The sequence below is a fragment of the Eublepharis macularius genome, chromosome 8 (assembly GCF_028583425.1).
Source record: "Eublepharis macularius isolate TG4126 chromosome 8, MPM_Emac_v1.0, whole genome shotgun sequence".
NCBI lineage: Eukaryota > Metazoa > Chordata > Lepidosauria > Squamata > Eublepharidae > Eublepharis > Eublepharis macularius.
In genome coordinates, this window is record NC_072797.1 from 117,054,613 (window position 1) to 117,079,161 (window position 24,549).

Here is a 24,549-nt window from a genome sequence, read left to right on the forward strand (position 1 = left end):
ACAACTATTGGTTCATCTTCGTTCTTCTGTGCCTCCACACATGGGACTGCGCAGGCGCAGGCCAGCCGCCGGAGAATTTTCTAGAGCTTCCAAGGCTCCGAAGGGGCCGTCTGTCGCGCGCCTCAGCGACCGTCTTCCCGCCCAAACGGTCACGTGATCCTACAGCGACCAACGGCCCCTTCCCTCAGTTCTCTTCTTGCCGCCGCTTGGAGAGAACGTGAGCTTCGTTGCTCTGTGCTTTTTTGTGCTTCGTGCTTTATTCTGACTGATTGCTTGGCTTTTTGGCTTCGGACTTCGTGACCTCGACTATTCTTCGGATCTCGTTTTGGACTTTGTTGTGGACTCGGTAATTTGACTCGGACTGTTTTTGACCTTCCTTTCGCGTGCCCCTGAAGATGGCCTCACAGGCTCTCTTCAAGCATTGCCTCCAATGCCACACGAAGATGGCCAAGACCGATGGCCATGAACTGTGCCTGTTCTGTTTGGGGGAGACCCATAATGTGACGGCCTGTAAAATTTGCCAGGGTTTCACCAGCAAGGCCCGGCAGGAGCGCAAGGCCCGACTGAACTCCTCCCTGTGGCAGAAGGTCATGTCCGGAGGCGCTCCGTTGCCCTCCTCCAAGGCCGGCCCAAGCCCCTCTGCCGAACGGCATTCCAGAGCTGGCTCAGTGGCCTCCGCGAGGTCGGGGTCGAAACCGCGTCCCCCGAGTACCTCGGCGTCGAGAGCGGCCTCTCCAGCGCAGGGACCGGTGCGGCCGCCCCGTAGCGCGTCATCTACCAGGTCGGATCCGAGACCTACGTCGGAACCGAGGGTCCTGGTACCGAGTCCCCGGTCGGAACCGACGTCCAGATCGGTTCCGATGAAGCCTAAGAGGTCGAAGCCGAGGTCCCCTTCGAAGGCGAGGAGCGCGTCGGTTCCGAGGTCTTCTTCGGAACCAGCGAAGAAGAAGAAAAAGACCAAGCACCATCGGTCACCGCGTCCCGCTCCTCAGGAGGAGGTCATCGTGCTTCCTCACACGCCTTCCCCTCACCTGGGCTCCCCGGAGCCAGAAGACATCACCGTTCCTGTGCCGGATCCGATGGCCTTCGAGACGGTGCCCGCAGAGTTCTCGTCGGGGCCGGAGCCGAGCCCGCACCGTCGGAGCCGACCATCGCTTCCCCTTCGGTCGCCGAGGCTGGAACCGAGCCCATCTCCTCGTCGGAGCCGTCCGTCGCCTGCCCGTCCGTCTCCACCTCCGGTCGGTCGTGAGCGGCATGGTTCCGGGGACAGTGTCCGATCAGTCCGGTCCACTGCGTCCCGGCATCGGCAGGCTTCCTACCTCCCCTCGCCATACCGTTGCCAATGGGAGGGGGCACCTGCGGGCTTCTCCGTGTCGGAACCGAGGCCTTCGACATCGAGGTCGGCGTGGGCTCCCCCTCCGCTCAAGGTTCCGGAATCCCAGCTCGGTTCCGATGAGGAGGATGTGGAGAGCTTTGGCGGCTACCAGTCGGAGTCCTGGTCCGAACCATCGCCGCCTCAGGAGCTAATGCCATCGGCGGACTCGCCATTCGAGGACCTCCGCATCTACGCCGACCAGATGGCAAGGATGGCCAAGGCTCTCGAGATGGACATCTCCTCGGCAGTTCCCCAGACCAAGGACAAGCTCCTCAAACGCATTTACGGAGACAACCCGGCGTACGTTGGCTTCCCCATGCTCGAGGGTATTGAGGAAATCGTGGAGAAGGTATGGCAGGTGCCCTGTGATCAGCCTCCAACATCCAAGAGGATTGAGCAGCTCTACAAGATCAAGCAGGGTACCTGGCCGGCGCTGGTGAAACACCCTCCACCGTCCTCCTTGGTCACAGAGGAGTTCAACCCCAGGCGATCGGGTCACTCCTCGGTGCCTGCCGATAAGGAGGGCAAGAAGCTGGATGCCATGGGCAGGCGCCAGTACATTGTTTCTTCCCTGGGCCTGAGGATTGCCAACTATCAGACCATCATGGCAGGGTACCAGCTGTACCTCTGGGAGAAGTTGGCATCCTATACACGAGACCTCCCTCCTGAGCAGAAGGCTGTGGTGTCCCTGCTGCAGACAGAGGCTGTGAGGCTGTCTAAGCAGCAGATGAACGCTGGGAGCCACGCTGCTGACACTGCTGCTAGAGGTATGGCGTCGGCGGTGGTCCTCAGGCGCCACTCCTGGTTGCGGTCTACGGCCCTGTCCCAAGAGGTACGTTCCAGGGTGGAGAGCATGCCATTTGAGGGGGACTCGCTGTTCTCCAAGTCGACCGACGAGACCCTGAAGAAAAAGAAGGAGGACCGGCAGACGGCGCGGTCTTTGGGTCTGGCTCCAGCGGACAAGCCCTCCTCCAGGTCACGGTACGCTCCCAGGTCTGGCCCTTACCACTACCAGGGCAGATACCAACAGCAGCGGCCGGGCTACCATCAGTATCCTGCCTACCAGCAGCGGCCTTACCCTCCCGCACAACAGCAGAGGAGGCGTCGGCCCTTCAAGCCTCGTCAGGCACAGCAACCGGCCCAGCAGAAAGATCAGCAGGGCGCCGGGAGGCAGTACTGACGGGTCGCGCCAGCCGTATCCCCGAACTTTTCGGACAGACTTAGTCCACTCCTCTCTGAGTGGGAGTCAATAACATCTGACTCATGGGTCTTAACTATTGTTGAACTGGGATACGGGCTGGAGTTCGTTGAGCTGCCTAGATGCAGTTCACCCCTGACAGCTGTCAATAACACTATGGCCGAGCTGGATGCGGAGATCGTGTCGCTCTTGGCCAAGGGTGCTGTGGAAGAATTGCCCTATGAGGACTCTGTAAAGGGTTTCTTCTCTAGGTTCTTCCTGGTCCCTAAGAAGGATGGGGGTTTACGTCCCATTTTAGATCTGAGGGGCCTTAATGCCTTCCTCAAGGTGACCAAGTTCAAAATGGTTACGTTGGCGGCGGTGATCGCCTTACTGAAGCAAGGGGATTGGTTTGCGGTTCTTGACTTAAAAGACGCATACTTTCACGTGGGCATACGGGAGGAGCACAGGAAGTACCTGAGTTTTGTTTACCGGCATAGGGTTTTCCGGTATAAGGTGCTCCCCTTTGGCCTGTCCACTGCCCCACGAGTGTTCACTAAATGTGTGGCCCCTGTGGTTTCCTTCCTACGGGAAGAAGGCTGTACCATCTTTCCGTACCTCGATGACTGGCTCATCGTGGCTGAATCAGAGTCTAGGCTGGTGCAGGACATTGGCTTGGTACTTAGCACTTGCCAACGCCTGGGGCTCCTGGTGAACTTGGAGAAATCCAAGCTGGTGCCCAGCTGCAAGGTGTCCTACATTGGTGCGCTTTTAGACTCTGTAGAGGGTAAGGCCCTGCTCCCCTTGGAGAGGGCTCGGTCCCTAAGAGGTCTTGTGTCCATGTTTAAAAGGAACCGGTTCCAGTCTGTGCGCACTATCCAGTGCTTACTAGGGCATATGGCAGCGGCCACCTCTGTGGTGCCTTTCGCTAGGCTGCGTATGCGCCCTCTCCAGAACTGGTTTGTGCGGAGGTATAATGCTCTACTGCACCCTCCGTCCCTCAAATTCTCTATCCCGAGGGTCATCCTCTCCTCCTTGGACTGGTGGCTGTCTGATGACAACTTGTTTAGAGGGACCCCTTTCGGGTATCAACACCATGACATCACGGTTACCACTGATGCCTCTCTGTTGGGATGGGGGGCTTACTGTGGTGATGTGTCGGTGCAAGATGTCTGGTCTGACAGGGAAAAGACCCTCCATATCAATGTGCTTGAACTAAGGGCCATTCGTTTCGCACTTGTGTCTCTTACAGCACTGCTGAGAAATCGTCATGTCTTGGTGCAGACGGACAACACGACTGCCATGTACTACGTGAATCAGCAGGGGGGCACAGTGTCCATGGCCCTGTGCCGGGAAGCCACACTCACTTGGCAGTGGGCTATCAAGAACGGCGTGTCGCTCCGTGCTATACACGTGGCTGGGTCAGACAATGCCCGGGCAGATGCCCTCAGCAGGGCCCCTTTACTAGACCACGAGTGGGAACTGAACGGAGAGTGCATTGGGCCGATCTTCCGGATGTGGGGTCATCCAGTGATAGACGTGTTCGCCACTGCGGCGACCACCAAGGCCCACACGTTCTGTTCCAGGGTGGGGAGCGACCCCCTCTCTATTGGGGATGCCTTCCAGTTTACGTGGACGCAGGGCTTGCACTACATGTTTCCTCCATTCCCCTTGATTCCCAGGGTCCTGTGCAAGGTAGAGGAGGACGGGACGGACTGCATCCTAGTGGCCCCCTTCTGGCCACGGCAGGTTTGGTTCCCGAAGCTCCTGCAGATGTCCCAACGGACGTATGTGAGTCTGCCCCCTCGGCAAGACCTTCTCCTAAACGGGAGCCTGGTCCACCACGATCCCAGGAAGCTGCACCTAACGGCTTGGCGGATCGTTCCTCCCCGATAGGCTTTACTGACGAGGTACAGGAGGTCCTCCTGAATGCTCGTCGGCCATCCACTAGGCGCGCTTATGCGGCCAAGTGGCGCAGGTTTGAGCTTTGGGCACTTGCCAGAGGAGTGGTGCCTGACAACAGTCCCTTGGGGGTTGTGTTCGAGTATTTGTGCCACTTGCGTGGCCTGGGCTTGAAGGCTTCCTCCCTCAAGGTCCACCTGGCAGCGATATCAGCTGCTCACACCCGAGTTGAGGGTGCTACGGTGTTTTCTCACCCGCAATCCCGCCAGTTCCTTAAGGGCATGTACAATCTTTACCCACCTGTATCAGCGCCAGTGCCTCAGTGGTCGCTGTCCTTGGTGCTCTCACGTCTCATGTTGCCTCCATTTGAACCTATGGCTACATGCCCCTTGGATATGCTATCCTACAAGGTAGCATTCTTGGTGGCCGTCACATCGGCCAGAAGGGTCAGTGAGCTGTCTGCACTGCGGTCTGACCCTCCCTTTCTTGTGTTTCATCCCAACAAGGTGGTCCTGCGTCCCTGCCTTGGGTTCCTGCCCAAGGTGGTGTCCGCCTTCCACCTCTCGCAGGATATTTCACTGCCTGCATTCTTTCCTCAGCCTTCCTCTAAGGGGGAGAAGGCCCTCCATTCCCTAGACTTGAAGAGGGCCCTAGCCTATTACCTTGATAGGACGAAGGGATTCCGCACCTGTCCTCACCTGTTTGTATGTTTTGGGGCCAAGGACAAGGGTAACAGGGCTTCCTCGCAGACCCTGTCTAGGTGGATTGTGACGGCCATTAGCAAGGCCTATTCCCTGGCAGGGGTGGCTTGCCCGCTCCATGTCAGAGCCCACTCCACGCGGTCCCAAGCATCCTCTTCGGCACTCCTCAGGGGGGTGCCCCTGGTTAACATTTGTAAAGCAGCCACATGGTCCTCTGCAGACACCTTTGTCAGGCATTACGCCGTTGATGTCAATGCGGAGCAGGATGTATCTGTGGCCAAGGCTGTCTTACACTCCCTCTTTTCCTGAGGGAGTTTTGGGATGACTTTCTTGGCGTCCCTGCTGGGTACCCTTGAGTGAAAGTGTGTGTATATGTACCTGGGGGTGTGTATATATGTAAATATTGAATATTTATGTGTCCTTACACAGTTTTTTTTACATAGATGTATATATGCATATCTATTTATTGTTGTTCTTGTTTGTTCAATAAAATTGTGTTGGACTTCACCCCCGCCTTCCTTGTTGTGTGAAGCTTGGTACACTCCCATGTGTGGAGGCACAGAAGAACGAAGATGAAAACAGGGTTAACATACCTGTAACTTATGTTCATCGAGTTCTTCTGTGCTGACACACAACCCTCCCTCCTACCCCGCTGTGAACTCCAATGCACAATACTGTGATGGCTGTAACGGATATTGGTGTTTTTAAGGTGTTATGGCTGAAGTGTGTTGGTCAAGCGGCGGCAAAGGAGAACTGAGGGAAGGGGCCGTTGGTCGCTGTAGGATCACGTGACCGTTTGGGCGGGAAGACGGTCGCTGAGGCGCGCGACAGACGGCCCCTTCGGAGCCTTGGAAGCTCTAGAAAATTCTCCGGCGGCTGGCCTGCGCCTGCGCAGTCCCATGTGTGTCAGCACAGAAGAACTCGATGAACATAAGTTACAGGTATGTTAACCCTGTTTAGTCCCTGGCCCCAGGGAGGCCCACCTGGCCTCGACCAGAGCTAGGGCCTTTTCAGTCCTGGCTCCGACCTGGTGGAATCCTTCTACATCAGCTGAAATTAGTCATCTTAGAAGAGTGTGACTTTGCTTAGGATTGTACTGTAAATATATTTATCTGAAAGACCCATATCGAACAGCTCTAATTCTGAAGAGTTGGATGTGTTGCTCCACCCATTCACATCTGTGCATTCACATACCATCTTAAACCTTCCCGTTTCTGTTCTTTAAAATTAATAAAACTTATCTTTGTCATCCCAGAGAAAAAGTTCTCACACCTTAGCTAGAATCTAAACCAATTCTGCCTATTCTTTGTCATTATCAAAGCCAGGAACCCTAGTGATGAAACTGGTCGTTCACTACCTCACTCTTCTTCATTCCATATTCACCACAAGCAGTTTTTTTCAGCCTTTCTCTCCACAAAACATCTTAGATGAATGTACTAGGAAAGTATACCACAGTGAAAATATGCCAAATGTGGATATTCTGCATCATTTTACAGCCTGTTTTCCCTTGATGCAAATCAACAAAATATTCCTATTAAAAATAAGTTTAAAAAAATATTTTTTTCAACAGACAGCAGCTAACATCCAGAACTCTCCATGCACATTTCATGTAGCAGAAAGGAGAGTAGAACATAGAGTTCCAGATACATGGGTCTTTATAGCCAGTTGCTTTGATCCTTTACAAATAAGCGACACATGTTCATAGGACTATTGTGCTTTAATGGTGTACGCTCTAATTCTTTGGTAGTAGGATCCATGATGGATATTTAATATCCATGACTGGATATTTAAACTTGTATCCTAGCAAGGGCCTGCATGATGTTAAAGGCTTGAATGTCTTGCTCTGCCCTAGACTTCTCGAAGATAGAAGAGTGTATGCTAGATTAGCAAAAGGATGCTTCTAAGCCTCATCTGGCCCTTTGGGGGATGCTTACTTCCCCCATGCTGCAGAGTTTGAAGCAAAAAAAAAAAAAGTATGGAGAAAGTGAGTCCCTTGCAGTAAGAATTTCCAGAAAACCACTTTGAGAAATTCCAAGAAACCAAATTACTGACAATATAAGATGTGTGAGTTGAATTCCTAGATGAATGCCTAACATTATCAGCCAGATCCTCTCTTTATTTGACTGGGCCACTCAGCCTATTCAGACAGGTTGTATATCAAGTCTCCCTCTAGGTAAAGTTATCCTTCCACATTGTCCTTTCCTGTTGGATCATGTCAGGGGACTGATATTTGTCTCTCACTCCCTTTCTCATCAGGTCTTATAGGCCTGAACAGAAGGGAAATCAAATTGTCTTGGTCAGATTTAGCAGCGTGGAATTTATCCAGTCCTCCCAGCACCTGGAATTTCTTGGAGCAGTAAAATCTCTGCCACTTGCAGTGTCTATCCCACTATCCTGCTACTCCACATTAGGACCGGAGTCACTCCTGATTGTCTACAAGGAGAGACAGCAGGCTTCTATAAAGGGTAGAAGGAAAGGCCTCATCCAGAGAGAGAGAGAGTGTGAGTGAGTGTGTGTGCACAGCAGCCATTTCTGAATAGCCATGGACATGCAGCCATTTGTTCTTACAGTTTGTGAATCAGGGAATTGAACTCTAGAGGTGCATCACTCATTAAGACTTTTAAAATATATCTCCTATCTTTTAAAGTCTCTCTGCAAATTGATTTTCAATATTGTTTCTAGCATATTATATCTGTCTGCACACTTCCAGCCACACTCGTCCCAGTAAATATGTTCTTAGTAGCTAGGGAATTAGATACTTCCAAGTTTACTTTGATGAAAATTCCCCTAATCTACATCTTTAAACTGTATTCTCCAAGGTACTCCTTCAGAGGGGTAGCATGAAGAAAAGATCAAATAGTTTGGCGGAACCAATGAAAAATGGGGCAAAAGCCCTCCTCCAAAACCATATAACACTAGTTGTTAAATCCTCTATTCTGTGCACAACATATAATCTGATAACTATGTGCTTACCCTGAAATGCATATTTCCTAATCGGTTTTTCTTTGCTCCCTTCCAGTTTCAGATTTCTGAATCCCACAAGTATGTCTGAGCTGTATAACCAAACCCCAGGGTTAACTAGGTGCAGTTCTGAATAGACCATACTGGTCCAATCCCTTTGGACCAGTATGGATAACACATTGTTTAAATGCAAAGAGGCTGCATGCTTATGTTCATCGTTTAAGCAGCACTCTGCCCTATAGTTATTGAGCATGGTAATAAACCAGACATCACAAAAGAAGTTCTGTGGTTTGTATAAACTCCATGTCCAAACAATTTGGGACAAGAATAGTTTGTCATTACAGCCCTATGGCATTTGTTAGATCCAACCAGCATGATCATAATGGTTGCTCTAGCATGCACATCTGAATTTGCATAGATGCCTGCACATGTAAAGCCCATTACATATAGGGCCAAGCCCTGTGATCTCTGCATTCCAATTAAGCGTTCATTCAGGTGTACGCATTCAGGTAGCAAGCGTCAAGTATGATCAGATGGTTACATATAAGGATAACGAACAATTACTCACTTGTTGAATGATTAATCAGTACTAATGTGCTCTCTTTATCCTAAATTGCCAGTCTAACAGTTTCAGATCTTAACAAGCATGCTCACAGCATAGGTAGGACCATTAAAGGGAGAAACTGCATTACCCAGAGAGCTTGTAATATTTTTTTATATTTTTAAACTATTTTTTAGATACTGTTCAAACTAATTTTTAGATACTGTTTTATTAACATGCATAATCAAAGAATAACAACACTCATTTTGTTGCAAGAAATAAAATATGTCAGCACTATTCCCAGCTATACCTCCCATTGTTTAGATAATGGATATTTTTCTGGAAAAGATAAGGACATATTTAAGAGCTTTACTGGATGAAGGCCAAAGTGAATAAGACAAGCAGGAGTTGCTTATCACCTTGAAGAGGGAATTTTTTCTATGAAGTTGTCTCTGTGCTGAAAAATATACTCCAGTGTTTTGGTTTTTTTATTAGCTGTTTTCCTGTTTTGTAGATAGTCAGCGTCTACAGATGGATCTCCAGAAAATGGAATTACTAGAAAGCAAGATGATTGATGAACAGGCTTCTCTCAAGGAAAAAATTGAACAAATGACCAAGGATTTAGAACTATATAATAATTTGCCAGCTCTAAAGGCAGCAGGAGAAGAAAAAAAGCAGGTATTAACAGTCAAACCACATCTGTAATATGGTGCTTGAGGCTCGGTTATTGAAGTATTCGTATTGAAATGTGGTCTATGAGTCATCTTGGCATCCTTGTCATGTGCTCACCACATTTGTCACGATGGCATTCATGGAACTGTGTTTCTGTGGTATGATCCAACACATCTGCACTCTGCAGAATGTGTCTGAATAACTCAAGGACATGGGAAAAGACCCGCATGATCACCCTCACTTTTGCAGTATGGAACTCACACACACTGAAGTTGTGTCAGATAGCACTACCAGGAAGCGGCTGCCACGTAGTTCTTTGTGTGGGAAAGTCCTTAATCTTTAAAACATAGGGGGGAAATCCCACTTTTGACAAGAGGAAATAAATGGTATCATTGTCAAACTGTTCTAGAGTTGAACATGAGAGGCTAAAATACATCTTATTAAGTGACACTGAAGATATCCTATAACATTGCAAAGGTTTAACAAATTGATTCCAAAAAGGCAGAATCTTGCAGACGTATCTGCTATAACCTGCCTTGTCTGCCAGCCTCTCTGTTTTCCACACTGGTCACTTGCCCTGCATGATACCACCCATCCTCTGGTGCTCTGTTGTTCTGTTCACAAAGACAGTGTGCTGTATCTTTATCCTAGCTGTGTATCTCTGCCACTTAAAACCAGGAGAAAATTTGAAGATAATATTAATAATACCATTCGATTTATATACCACCCTTCAGGACAACTTAATACCACATTCAGAGCAGTTTACAAAGTGTGTTGTTATTATCCTCATGGCAATCACCCTATGAGGTGGGTGGGGCTGAGAGAGCTGTGACTGACCCAAGGTCACCCAGCTGGCTTCAAGCGGAGGAATGGAGAATCAAACCCAGTTCTCCAGATTAGAGTCCTCCCCTTCTTAACCACTATACCAAACTGGCTCCTACAAGATAATCTTATAGTGCTTTTCCATCTCAAGGAAAAGAGTACAGCAGCATGATGACTGCACCCACCATCTGCCTGGTAATAAAAGAGCAGAAAAGGTAGTACATATTTGAAAGAGTGTCACAAGACTGGTTCTGGCTGCCTTTCCCAAATGTAACAAGCTGAGCAGTGTAACTGGGATAGCTGATTGGCATGCCTGGTGGCATCAGAGTCAGGAGTGGAGGCTATGCTGGAGCAAATGAGAGGCAGGTATTACTGCTTCTCTGATTAGCAAAGGAGTTCCTACACGTTTCAGGTGTACAGAATATCCCCCTCCCCGAGACAGTGATGTTAGTTTGACTCCATTACAACTCATGATTAAAACCTTTCTTTAGTTAACTCTAAATTTATTCTTCCCTGTCTGCTAGTGGTATTACAGGAGAACATTCTTAGTGGAATAAGGAGTTATGCATGGAAGTAGGTGCCGCGTATATAGTCCCCAGCCTTCTAAAGCAACTGTTGTTGCATACCCATAACCCTATAAAATCAGCTCTTCAGGTGGGAGATATGAGCATTCATTCCTAAAGAAACTGAAAATTTTTTGCATGTGGAGAAAGCCTTCAGTTTTCCAATTAATTGGAGTTTAAGTCTTCAAAACGAAACTCCCAGTCACTTTAGTCTCACCACAGTAACAAACCAGTCAGTTCCTATACATTTCACGCAGAAAAGCTGGCTTTTTCTCTTTCACATAAGGATCATGTATTGTCATTAAAATGGGTGCTGGACAATTGGACTGAAACATTCCATACTTTATTCCTGAATTTTGAACAGAGGTTGAATATTTTTAAGATAAGAGTGTAATGAGGTTGTTTTTTATTCCCTTGAGAAAAGAAACTGCAAGAAGAGAAAGAAACCTTAACAAAGCGCAGAGATGCTTTCAAGAAAATCATGGAGCATCGAAATGCAGAATACGAAGACTTGAAATTGCAGCTGCAGGAAAATGAAACACATGCACAGGTAATAAAATTATCTATTGTCCTCAGTAGTTGCCCATCTCCAGCATTTCAGAGGTATGAAGCTTTGTATAGTATGTCTGTGAATGCATTAAATTGATTCAAAGCATCTTTGAAGAAGTATTTAGAATTTGGAAGGACATTGGATTTCTTTCTAAAGAAAGTTAACTGTGGCAGGACTAAATTTGAAAATCAAAATATTGGACTCTCCCAGTTATGAACCCAGAACCTATAATATTTTGCATTAAGTGCTGCAATCCTAAATACTTTTTTTAAAAAAACTCTAGAATACTAGAGATTACTCTGGAAAAATTAATCCACATTGGAGGGAAAATATTTTCTGTCTGTTTGATAAGAAAAAAGAACATGAAAGTAAACATTTATGTAGCCATTGTATCATTAAAATGTATCAACAGTGCCATATTTTATACAAATCTAAAACTCAAGCAAATCCAAAAGATATTTGAGTTTTTCCACTCTACCAGGCTATTAACAATATAAGCGCTTGTTTCTCATATCAGAATAATGTTTTCTCTGAGTACTTTTTGACACTCTTCCTGCAATATTTCTGCTATTTCCCTCTTCCTCTCCTCCTGGCACCCCATATCCTCACTCCTTCCTACTTCCTTCTCTCCTTCCAACTGATCAACCAACCTACTTTTTATCTGTTCCCCTTCTTCAACTAAATTTATTATAGGGTAGGTGGGTAGGTAGTAGTTTATTGCAATTAGCAATTAGCCATAGCAAATTTACAATTAATAAATAAAATATACAGTTGATAAGAACTCCATAAACTCCAAGAGCTACAAAATATCAATACAACTACAGCAAATAATATCCTAAAACCATATGATAAAAATTATCCAGTTCCCCATTAGTTGCCACAGTTGCTTTTATCTTTCTTGTTGCAACTGCAAACTTTATAAGACACCTCTGCATCTGTGTCAGACAGCAATATAGAGAACCCATTAAATCCATTTTTGACTTGGGCACACAATGAGCAAATGTTGATTATTAACAGGTTGGAGCATCTAAGATTAAAACTCCTGGGATCAAAAAGTGACCTGACGCAACAGGCTTTAGATGTGGACTCCTCTCAGCTGTCTCTGGTCCCCAAGAAGTGTCATATGAATAAGACATTAGTGGCTTCATATTACAACTCAAGCAGTAGTAAGCTGTTCAAATGAAGTAACTAAAAATCATTTGCCAGGCAAATCTGAAGTTGAATTGCCTAGTGCTCAGGGCAAGTTTAATAAGAGGAAGAGCAGAACTATGGAGGAAGTCACAGCAAGTGAAAATGGAAGTGTATTCTTGGACGCAGAGGGGGATCTAGGGAAGATACTGATAGCAGATTGACAACTAAAGCTCTTATCATGGAATTTGAAGGACTGAAGTAATAAGTTTTATGATTCGGACTTTCTCCCATTCCTTTCAAGTTTTGAAATAGTATGTTTCCAAGAAACTTGGCTTCAGAACTTGGACTTAATATCCATCCAGGGCTACAAAGTTTATCAAACTCTCTCCAAAGGGCTGTAGCTCTGGAGGCCTGGCAACTTTAATCAGTGTAGATCTGACAAAGTCGAATTCTGGAGAGCAGATGTCTTAATAATATTCAAATGTATTATTTATTTACTTCATTTATACTCTTCCTTTCTCCACATTGGGGACCGAGAGTAGCTTACCTCATTCTCCTCCATTTTATCCTCACGAAAACCCTGTGAGGTAAGTTAGGCTGTGAGTGTATAACTGACTCAAGGTCACCCAGTGAGATTCTGTGGCAAAGTGGTTATTTGAACCTGTATCTCCCAGATACAGGTTCAGCTGTAACCACTGCACTACACTGGCTTTTGTTAAATGGTTGCTTTTGAATAGTAGCAAATAGCCTGAGTGAGTCATAGAAGTCATGTGGTAGTCATTGTTAGTCACCAACCTTACCATTTCATGAGTCAGAGATACAGAATACATAGTCTATATGGAATTTTATATTATAATTTGGTAATCTGAAGTGCTGAGCTTTATTTATGCCAAGTAAGGCGCAAACAAAAAAACGTTTAACTGTAAAAAGTGCAAATGTTTTGCTTTGCTGTCTGTTGCATTGTGTTTCAAAGTTTTCCAGCCATCAGAGGCACAGTAAAAAATTAAAATACATCAGGCTATCTTACTTTAGAGATTACACTTTGGGTAATTGTTGCTTTGCCATGCATATTAAATTGGCACTATGTGCTAAATTACAATGGAACTGTAAAACGTTGGCTTCCTCAAAGTTCTGAAATGTTCAGTGCAAATAGCCTGCATTTCTTGGAACAAAAACTTCAAACAGTAGCATCAGCCAAGCAAATAGATATTATAAAATGGTATTGTTAGGAAGCATCCATTAATATAATAACCATATTACTTTCCTGTTGATGCTGAAAGTGTTGAACTTCCAACATTTAACCTACTATCTTCCAGTTTTCTCAGTACAATCCTGCTCCTTTTGCAGCTTCAGATAGGAAATCTAGCTATGGAAATTAGGAAGTTTCTCCTGTATAGTTAAGAACCCTATATATCAGGGGTTCCCAGCCTTTTGGCATATGGGGGCCACATTAGAGTGCCCAATGCCTAAAGAGGGCCAGAGCTTAAATTAAAATGTAACAAAATTATTAACATACCTATTTAGATCAACAGTAAACAGGGGTCAATGAAGAAATGTTAACTTGAATGCAATCCATTTCGGAACATTATTTTACTGTTGAATCCTTTTATCTAGCTACACATGCTTACCTAGTCAGTGTGATTTTTTTGGGCTGTTTTCTGTTAGCCAAGGCGTTAATGTCCAAGGTCAAGGTTTGTGACAGACACCCTTAAAATGTCATATAAATGTTCATCTGTAAGTCTTGACCTACACTTGGATTTCACAATTTTCATCTTGGAAAAAGTTTTTCAAAGTTTTTTTCAGTTTTGTATGTGTGCCAAAGACTGTGAACACACCTGCAGCAAATTTCTTTAGGTTGATAACTGTATCAGATAGACTACAATAGAAATTGAATAGACTATTTTCTTTGTAAATGTCTCTAAGATGATCACTGGCTTGCAAATCAATTAGTTCCATCTGAAAAAAGTTACTTGCATCTTCTGGTGCTACTTCAAATGGTTTTTGAAACATTCTTACTTCGATGGTTGTTGTGGATTTTCCACACTGTGACACTGAGAGATCTCTGTCTTTTGGTGCTACACCTCTGAAGATGCCAGTCACAGCTGCTGGCGAAACGTCAGGAACAACAATGCCAAGACCACGGCTATACAGCCCGGGAAATCCACAACAACCATCGTTCTCCGGCTATGAAAGCCTTCGACAATACATCATTCTTATTTCCTTTCTGTGCTTATGGCAATCAGTGAATCTGTTTTGGAATTCCGCCTGCAATAGGTTCCGTGCTTTGACATGTCCTTCAACATGGAATTGTAAATTCCCGTCCTTCTCAAATTTTAGTTCATTGCAACTTGAGAAGTTTGACAAGTTACTTTCACTAACTTCACAAAAATGTTTAGTTTTGCTTCAAAAGCTTTCAGTTCAGAATACATATCACACACCAGCTTTCCTTTCCCCCGCAACCTTAGATTCACCGTGTTCTGATGCTCTGTGATATCTGTTAAGAAAGCCAAATCAAAAATATATCCAGGGTCAGAAAGTACTTCTTGAACTTTTCCTTTCTCCTTGAGAAAGACATCATCTTCATGACAAAGACTGAGAAAACATTTGAGGACTTTGCCTCTGCTAAGCCACCTGACTTCTGCCTCTGCTAAACCACCTGAAAATTTGAAACTGATGATGATGCCTGATGTAATTAATGCTGGATACAGCTATATGCATCACACTTTCCCACTGAAGAATCTTACTATACAAGGCTTGCTGATGGATGATGCAGTGAAATTACATGGGAAGTGTACCATTTAATTTCAATATCTCTTCATTGATTCTTGCAACTACTCCAGTTTTACTTCCCAGCATGTTTCTTGCACCATCAGTTGTGATGCTTTTCAATTTATCCCAACTCAGACCAATATTTTCTACTGATTCACACACCTTCAAGAATATGTTTTCTGTAGTTATAGAGCCTTTAAAACTCTGCAGTGCACACAATTCTTCTGTAATTCTGAAACTGGATTCTATCCCTTGATAAATATTAATAGTTGAGCAGTGTCTATAATGTCATTGCTCTCTCATCTAATGTCAAAGGCAAAAAATCAAAACTTTTTGCCTTGGCAATCAGTGGTATATGCAGCTCTTCTCCTAGTTCTTCAACATGGCTCATGATTGTAGATGCAGATTAAACTGATACAGCTAACACAAGGTACCTTATCAGGGCACATTTCCTCCATTATTTTAACCATGTACTTTTTAACAAATTCACCATCAGTGATTGGCCTATCACTCTCAGCAATATATTTAGCAACATGATAACTGGCCCTCACAGTTGATAGGTTCTCCTCAACATGGTTTCTAAAACTATTTTACTGCAAAAACATTGATTTTTTTAAAGAGAATTTACCTTGTTAGCTCGCATCTCTCCTTGATATATTGAGTAGCTCTTGTGACAGGATTTAAAGTGCCTTCTAACATTGTACTCCTTTAATACTGAGTTAGTTTGAAGACATATCAGGCAAACTGCTTTATCTTTGTTTAAAACAAAGAAGTACTCAGTAGTCCATTTGCCATTAAAGACACGATGCTCATCTGAAATTTTTCGTTTCTTTGAAACAGCACTTCCTTTTGCAGAAATCTTCTTACAGAATTTTTAGCAGAGCAGCAGTTGCAGTTTCAATATAATAGCTGAATAAATAAAAATATGAAAAGTATAGTTTTAGGGGTCTAACTCTTCCCTTTCCCATCAAACTCACTCCACTTTAGCTGCTTTTAGCTGAGGGTTTTCATTTTGCCCATGGTAAAGAAGAGAAGAGACCCCTGTCTCTACAATTCTCAGGAGCATTGGGCCATATGCACAAACTAGGAAGAACTTTTTAAAAATGGATTATGAATCTGACCTACCAGATGGCAGAGTTGCAATCCTAAGCACATTGAATACTATGAGAGTTATTTCTTAATAAACACACTGCTTTGAGGTTTAAATCTACACATGCCAATACTTTGGGGGGTCCTTCAAAAAAGGGCAGATAGAGAGAAAGAGCCAATGAAAGGGCAGCATCCCACCTGGAGCAGAAGGTATTCCATTAAGTTAGCTTCAAATGATATGCAGGGTGCCCATACACATCACTGCCTGCCAGCCAAGGCTCAATCATGAGAAGCATAATGGCAGCTGGGCGGAGGGGAACTTGGAGGAAGATATGGGAAGGAGGATTCCATAAGCTTCCCTGCTAAGAGAGTACTCCTTCCCGCTCAACCCAAGAGGCCACTCACTGGCTCCTGCAATCACAGATACATGAGACTCCTAGCTAGAGTGGGTGGAGGAGGAGAGGCAGAAGCAAGCAAGACAGAATGTCAGAGCGACCAACTCTTGTTGAAGAAGGAAGAATGCTTTTGCCTGCAGCAGCAATGTCACCAGTAACCTTGGAAGCCACTTGGAAGAGCCTTGATGGGTGGAGCCTCTAGAAATGTTCAGTATGCAAAACACTTTTTTATTTTTGCAAAAATTACCAGCCCTTTTACTGTCCTTTTCCTGCCTTTTTTTTGCAAAAGACATCTCCTGTACCCTTTCACACAGCTGCTTTATACACATATATATAGCTTTTAACATTTAACAAGATATACAGGAAAAGTCAATAATGCTAGGAAAAGTAGAAGGCAGTAGGAAAAGAAGACCTAAAACGAGATGGCTTGACTCAATAAAAGAAGAGACGTTCTCCAGTTTTCAAGATCTGAGCAAGTCTGTTAATGATAGGATGTTTTGGAGGGCTTTCATTCGTATGGTTGCCGTAGGTTGGAGGTGACTTGTCAGCACATAACGCACACAGCCTTTAACATGGTAATGCATGGAGAGGGGGGTGCAAAAGCTGAGCAGGACAGGTAGCCAGCAAAGTACCCCAAATGGCCAAAGTGCTAGTATGGAGAATAAGACCAAGAGGGGGCTGGCAGAAGGAACCATGGAGACCAGCAGAAACAATGTTGCTATTCTGTGTGCATTTTTTGCAAGAAAGAGACATAAAGAACAGCAGTAGGTGGTGCCTCTTGAAGCAGGAAGAATAGTGTGGGTCTGAGGGAAAATGCCTTGAGGGTGATAGCAGCAAACAGCAGGTTGGAGGGCCACACAGAAAGAGCTTGGAGGCTGCATGGCCCACAGGCTGCAGGCTGTGTCAAAATATGTTGTATGATAAGCCTTACATATTCTGAAAATGGTCATTAGTCAGATAATGAGAATCCAGTGGCAGTCTTACAGTGTAATCCTAAACCGAGTTACTCCGGTCTAAGCCCATAGACTAGACTAACTCTGTTTAGAATTTCACTGTTAATGTCAGATGTATATCATTATAGTTTTCACACCATTATAATTAAATTCAGTATCCTTACCTTTTATACTCTGCATCTTGCTTTGTAAAACTTCACACCTATATGTGCATTGTCAGTTATCTCAATTTTTATGTTGCTCATTGTATAAGCATACAGCTAAACTCTCATCTGTTGATGAGACGTAAAAGCTGTAGCATAGTGGTTAAATGGTTGGCCTGCGAGTCAGTGCTCTGCCTGTTTGAATCCCACTACTGCCATGAACTCGATAGCCTTAGGTAAGCCGCTCCTTTCAGCCTCAGCTCCCCAGCTGTTTTGTGGATAATATTAACAGATATTTGTTGACTGCTCTGACTGGGCACTAATCTGTCCAGAAGAGTGTTATATAAGCACACTGTTGTGGTTGTTGTTAAGCTGTGCTCAGTCTTAGTAACCTGACAGAATGCATCACAGTTAAAAATTAATTGAAGGGATTTTGTTTTCTTCTTAAGTGAGGGTGTGTGGTTGTTTTCATTTGGGCTGTTGTTACTATTTTTTTCCATTTTGGACTTTTCAGCTTACAAATTTGGAAAGGAAATGGCAGCACCATGAACAAAATAACTTCGTGATGAAAGAATGTATCCTTTTCATTTTAATAAAAAGAGAGTGCTGGAAATTATCACAGCAAATTATTTTTTTAAAAAAAATAATTGAAAATATAGAAAAGTGCGGGTGTATAAAAGATATCTATTAGACACTGTATTAACTTTCAGCAAGCACAAAGTATTGTTTTGACTGACCAGCTAATAAAGTTGTTGATTTTCCACTGGAGCATTGAAGTCCTCTTATACAGGAGGTACAGAAGTGAGCTCATTTTGTGTTATCTTGTTAGATCAATATGTTTGGCCATTGTCAAATATCACAAATCACTACTAACATTTCCTGTAAAAGCAATTGGAATGGTACCAGTTTGAATTTTTCTTCTGAATAAATATAAGCTGGCAGTCCCTACTCCAGAACATGGGCGCATGTTAATCAGACCCCTATTTATTCCAATAAGGGAATCAAGTAGGCACTGAAATCCTTACCACTTGAAAATACTGATGGTTGAACATTGGCTGGATTGTGCCCATTGTCAGCATTCTAACACCAAAACATGACTCAGAAAGGGATTGGTTTTGTGGATGTGAGGGTAGTTTTAGACGGACAGCCTTGTGGGTCTGCAGTAGAACAGCAGGATTTGAGTCCAATGGCTCCTTAGAGACCACCAAGATTTTCAAGTTGTAAACTTTTGAGAGTCAGTGAGCGCTTCCTTCTTCAGATAGAAGAGATGTGGATGTGAGGGGCGTTCCACACATTGCTAGCACACTTGAAGAAACAATTAGTGCCTGTCTCTCACATGTGCTGTATCTGTATCTATTGTGAACAGAAGCACAGCAATGTTAATTTATTTAAGAGACTCTGAGTATGAAGATATTTCTTTAGCAAATAATCTTTTTTCATTAATGCATGGCATGAGGCAGCTGACAAATTGAAGCTGTAGTTAGAGCAGCATGGACTGCTGAGATACTGGTGTTTCTTTGGAATTATCTGAAAACTTGGAGCCCACACAGATCACACATTTACCCTTAAGTAATCCCTCCCATCCTTTTGGTCACCTGTTTCATCCTGCGCTATGGTAGGGAGGATTTCATCACGCATCAAGTGCAGGTGGATATTGGTAGAAACCATTACAAATGTTTTGCTGACTATCTGTGACTTAAATATGGATCAGAAACCTGTTTCCTTAACTTTTTTCATTAGTTATAGCTACAAAAAGTCAGGAGAGTGATTACCTCCCCAGAAAGAAGAATGTGACTAAACAGATTGCAGAATATAATAAAATTCTCATTGAAACTTTACAGAACACCAAGACCTGAAACTAGGCAATACTTTCAAAGATGGGAGGACCTAAGTGCTGCGGAATGCATATTGTAGAAACTTCTGATGCTTCCCCACAACACAGTAGAAGTATGCATATTTCAGTATGCTGGACAGTAAAACCCATAAATTTGGCTTTGACACATTTAACTCTCCTCAGTGTGACCCTGTATTCTAAGTTAAATGCCCAATGAAGACACCTTACCTTACAATGTTTTGGCCTAGATTAGTAAGCAGCATGAGTTACATTAAGCAATAGTAGTAACAGAGGTAGCTGAGCCAGTGTCTTATCTAATGAGAAGACACTGGCATACTCTTCAACAGCCAAAAATGTTATGTATTTGTTTATATCCATGTACATTACCACACAATCAAACTTCTGGAAGGTAAGAGTGAATTGTATGCAAAATGTCCTAGAATTGTTTAACAAGGGATTACCAAATAAATGTATTCAAGGTATCATCCAGAATGTGTGTTTTTCAAAGGTTTAGTAAGGTGCATATGCCTCAGAACAGGACAAAATGAAGTTTTCCAGCTCAATCTGTAGCATTTTGCACTGTTGTCATTTGAAGTATTATGAGGTAAGGAATTTGGTGCTCACAGGGGGTGTCCTGAAGATGGGTGACTTCTCTCATTTGCTCCAATAGGCAGGGTTGTTAAAATTGGCTAGCTTGTTACCTCTTGCAGAGGAAGAAGCAGGGGTGGTCTTAGTGATTCCAAGCCCCTGGGCAAAAGTCCAGGATGGGCCATCAGAATCACTGCCCCCACCACCATGGTCAAGAAAGGAGTGGCCTTGCCGTGAACGAGGTAGGTGGTGTCTGATTTTCTTTTCCCCTGTTTCTTTGGGGGGAAGGGCCATGGGTGGTCAGGATGCTCCCAAACATATGGTCTAGGGTGGCTGCCACCATTATTCATTGAGGCTGTCCCTGAGAAGAAGTCCCTTCTGAGTTATCAGTCCTTGACTCTCTCTCAGCAAGGGCTGAAATGAGACCTTTCCTCTCCCAACCTCCAGTTCAGAAGTCTTTCCCTGTTCAGCTCCTGCTACCCAATTCAGATTCCTTGGAGTAGCTCCAGAGGAGTTAGCCGTGTTAGTCTGTAGTAGCAAAATAGTAAAGAGTCCAGTACCATCTTTAAAACTAACCAACTTTACTGTAGCATAAGCTTTCGAGAACCACAGTTCGTCAGATGCATGGAGGGTAAGAAGAAACTGGCCAGATATATATAGGTGGTGAGGGGAGGGGGGAGTAAATGCAAATAAGTTACTTCTGATAATGAGATCATTTTGCTTCTAGTTTCTATTCAAAGTCTGACTGAGTCAAATTTACATATGAATTCCAATTCAGCAGCTTCCCGTTGCATTTTGTTTTTGAAAGGTTTCTGTTGAACTATGGTGACCTTTAAATCCTTGATGGAATGTCCTGGTAGATTGAAGTGTTCTCCCACTGGTTTCTGGATGTTGCCATTTTTCCTGTCAGATTTGTGTCCATTTATTCTTTTGCACAGAGGTTGGCTGGTTTGTCCAATGTACAGAGCAGATGGACATTGTTGGCACATGAGGGCATATATCACGTTGGAGGAAGAGCAGCTGTAAGAGCCAGAGATAGTGTAGTTGATGCCATTGGGTCCTGTAATCATATTTCCTGAGTAGATATGAGGGCAGAGTTGGCATCTGGGTCTGTTGCAGGGTCTGGTACCTGTGTTGGTGACTCTGCTGGCCGGTTCATGGTTGCTAGTGAGAAGTCGTGAGGGGCTGTCTGTAGGCAAGGAGAGGTCTTCCTCCCAGGCTTGTGTGAGAGAGGCATTTTTTCCAGGATGGGCTGTAAATCACTGATGATACACTGAATGGGTTTCTGTTGTTAGTTCCTTTAGGTTTGTCCTGGAGAAGGCTGTTTTTGGGTACTAGTCTGGCCCTGTCGATTTGTTTCCTCACTTATTTGGTGGGTCCTGTAGCCCCTGAAATGCTTGTTGTAAATCTCTTAAGTGGGAGTCCTGATCAAGAGCATTGAAGCAGATACGATTGTAATGTAAGACTTGGATGTAGACAGTCAACCAAGTGGTATGTTTAGGGTGGTAGCTGGAGGCATGTAGATATGAGTATTGGTCAGTGGGTTTCTGGAATAAGGTGGTATTTATCTGTCCGTTATGTAGTTGTACAGTGGTGTCCAGGAAGTGTACCTGTTGTGTAGAGTGGTCCAGGCTCAGGTTGATAGTAGGGTGAAAGTTGTTGAAGACCTGATGAAATCTCTCAAGGGCTTCCTTCCCATGGGTCCAAATGATGAAGAGTAGCTTATGGAGTAGCTGTTACCCTTCACAGTCCTTCAGCTGTTTGTACAGCACTTCTAGGCTTTTAAAAAGTGCAGTCTGTCACACAAGCTAAGACAGAAAGGACACTTTACATAGAAGTGCAAGCATCGTACTCTATTAGAAAAGTGCCTATTTCTTGCTTCATCTCAGTAAATCTATTGCTTTCTGTTTTTCATATTACGATATCTAGATAAGACAACACAGGGTTTCTATAGACCAGAATCTGTTATCTAGGGGAAATTCCCATTTATATCTCTTCCTTCCTTTTGGAAAGAGCTTTAAGCGATTCCAATGAGAGCCTGAGGAGGGGGGGCAGTTGCTGAGATAAAGTTGATGTCTACTATCCCCACAGGAATCTTTCCTTTGGCCACTTGGTTTGCCCATTGAAATCCTCTCATGCTAAAACAACACAGTTTGATGAACAATGGAAAGAAGCCACATACTGAATAAACATACTGAATGAAATTCCCTTTTGCTCTTCACATGGGTTCCTTATGGAACTGATTTTTTCAAAATAGCATGGGAAAGTTTATGGGCCTTTGTTCTGTCCTTTGCAGGATTCCCACCATAAGCAAAGGACTTGTCTGATTTATATGCTCTTTATTTTTTTCCCATGATGCATTTCTCACTGCCTGTATTGGAGATTCACTTTACAATTCCTCTCAATTCTCATTTTTTCATAAGGAGGACAATACAGAAATTACACAGGCTCATCCTAGATTATGGGAGATCTGTGAATGTATCTTCCCAGCATTTGAAAAAAAGAAAAACAGCTGTACAGGGATATAGTTTAGATGTAGGCTGTGGTGGGGGGCAGGCGGGCGGGGAGTTCAACACCTCTCTGCGCACAGCTTAACTAATTGAAATTCTTTCCGCATGTACATAGGAGGGGAAAGGGCAAAGAGGGGGGCACCTGTCTTTCTAGGAGTACTAAAGCCTTATTTTAACAATAAATTTTACAGGGAAAGTCCATTCATTTGCCTAATCTCTTTTCAAAGCTACCTGAATTGGTGGCCATCACCTCATGTTGAGGAAGTGAATTTTCTATTAATTATGCACTCCAAAAAAAAGTACAGTATTATTTTTTGTCTATTCTGTGCTGCAAATCAGCTTATTTGGGTGATCCAAAGTGCTAGAATTTTGAGAAAGCAAGAAAAATGTCACTTTCTCCATATCTTACTATATAAAAGGCAAACCGTTTTGGCAACAACTCACTTATTAGCCCCGCGCAGGTGCACTCGCAGGCACCTCCGCGGGGATAAAAAATGAGTAGTTGGCAACACGGTTTGCCTTCTCGCCACTATGGTGGCCTCCAAAGGCCCTGCACAGTGGCACAGCCCTCTGGAGACCCAGGAAAGCTCGCTCCAGTGCCAGGAAGGCCTGGCGCAGCGGCCTGGCACTCTGGAGGCCTGGGAAGGCCCACTGCAGCAGTGCAGACCTCTAGAGGCAGTTTTCTAGAGCCTGTTGTTTACACAACGGGCTTGTGTAAACAAAGCAAGCCTGTTTACACAACGGGCTTGGTTGCTAGTCATCTGGAGGCAGTTTTCTAGAGTTTGCTACTCTGGAGGCAGTTTTCTAGAGCCTGTTGTTTACACAACGGGCTTGGTTGCTTGTCATCCATAAATTTACAAACTCCCGTCAGTATTTAAAGTATTAAACCTTGCTTTGAAATCTGGATATCTTGCACTGAAGTAGAAGGAGGTTTGTTTCAGAGTAACAGCCCAGTTGCAGGAAAAAGTCTTGTTAGTGCCTTTCGCATATATTTTAAATCCTAAAAGTATTAGTTTTATTGCTTGATAGTAGAAACAAGTCAATCAAAGATGGTAATTAAGAAATGAGACGTGTATGATGAGATGGGTAATCAGCAGTTACTGTTATGGGTTAGCTGTAAAACCTATTTGACCAGAGACAGGGGTGCAACAGGAAAAACAGTGTACAGGAAAAGCACATACACTTAGGCAGTGGTGGCAGTATCAAACTGTTCTGGAAATGTTGCATATATAAACAACCTGAGCATCAAGCTCCATGAATCCCAAGCACCTGAGTATAAGCTTGGGAATTAATAATGGATGCATCTTCCACAGATGGATAGTTATGAGTGTCTGTTGTGGAATACCTGTGAGGATTTTCTTGGACCCTACTTTTTCTGAAACGTCCCACTAAACAGACTTGTATTTGCCACCATTGGTTAGAAAGTTCACATGATGAAATTAGTCTTGTCACAGTTCAATATTCTGTGCAGTTGGTTGAAAGCAAAAAGGAAGTATGTGTAGAGTAATGGCTGTTGAAATATGATGCATTTTATTTTCTTACATTTAAACGAGAAATAATAATATCTGATAATTTGCATGTGCACAATTTATAGCTAAATTTCTTTTAGTTCTTTAGTTCTCGTGATAGCAGATTAGGTTTTCAACAAGCCTATAAAACTGGGGTGCAGCCTATCAGTCATGTATTGTGTCGCCTTTCTGGAGAGCTCCTTCCTGGAGTGGAGTAGGGTTCCCCAGAAAGCAAAAACTATTAGAAATAGTTATATTTTGTTTGGTAGCAGAGTTACTTAGTCAGAAGTGTGTTCCTAACGTGCAGTAATTAATCCTCAGGTAATCAAACTGCAAAAAGAGAACTTGCAGTTCATTGATGTAGA

At 44.1% G+C, this 24,549-nt stretch overlaps 1 protein-coding gene across 2 annotated transcripts in view; it reads left to right on the plus strand.

Annotated features, from left to right (window-relative positions):
- The window catches only part of IFT74 (intraflagellar transport 74), a 97,027-nt gene extending 76,976 nt beyond the window's left edge, over positions 1-20,051 (plus strand). For both annotated transcript variants that reach the window (XM_054986815.1, XM_054986814.1), the window contains exons 17-20: positions 9,172-9,335; positions 11,139-11,264; positions 18,259-18,319; positions 19,485-20,051. In XM_054986815.1, coding sequence (XP_054842790.1) covers positions 9,172-9,335; positions 11,139-11,264; positions 18,259-18,319; positions 19,485-19,600 — 467 coding nt within the window. In that variant the 3' untranslated portion in view covers positions 19,601-20,051. The remainder of the gene's footprint in view (positions 1-9,171; positions 9,336-11,138; positions 11,265-18,258; positions 18,320-19,484) is intronic.
- Positions 20,052-24,549: the final 4,498 nt, after the last annotated feature.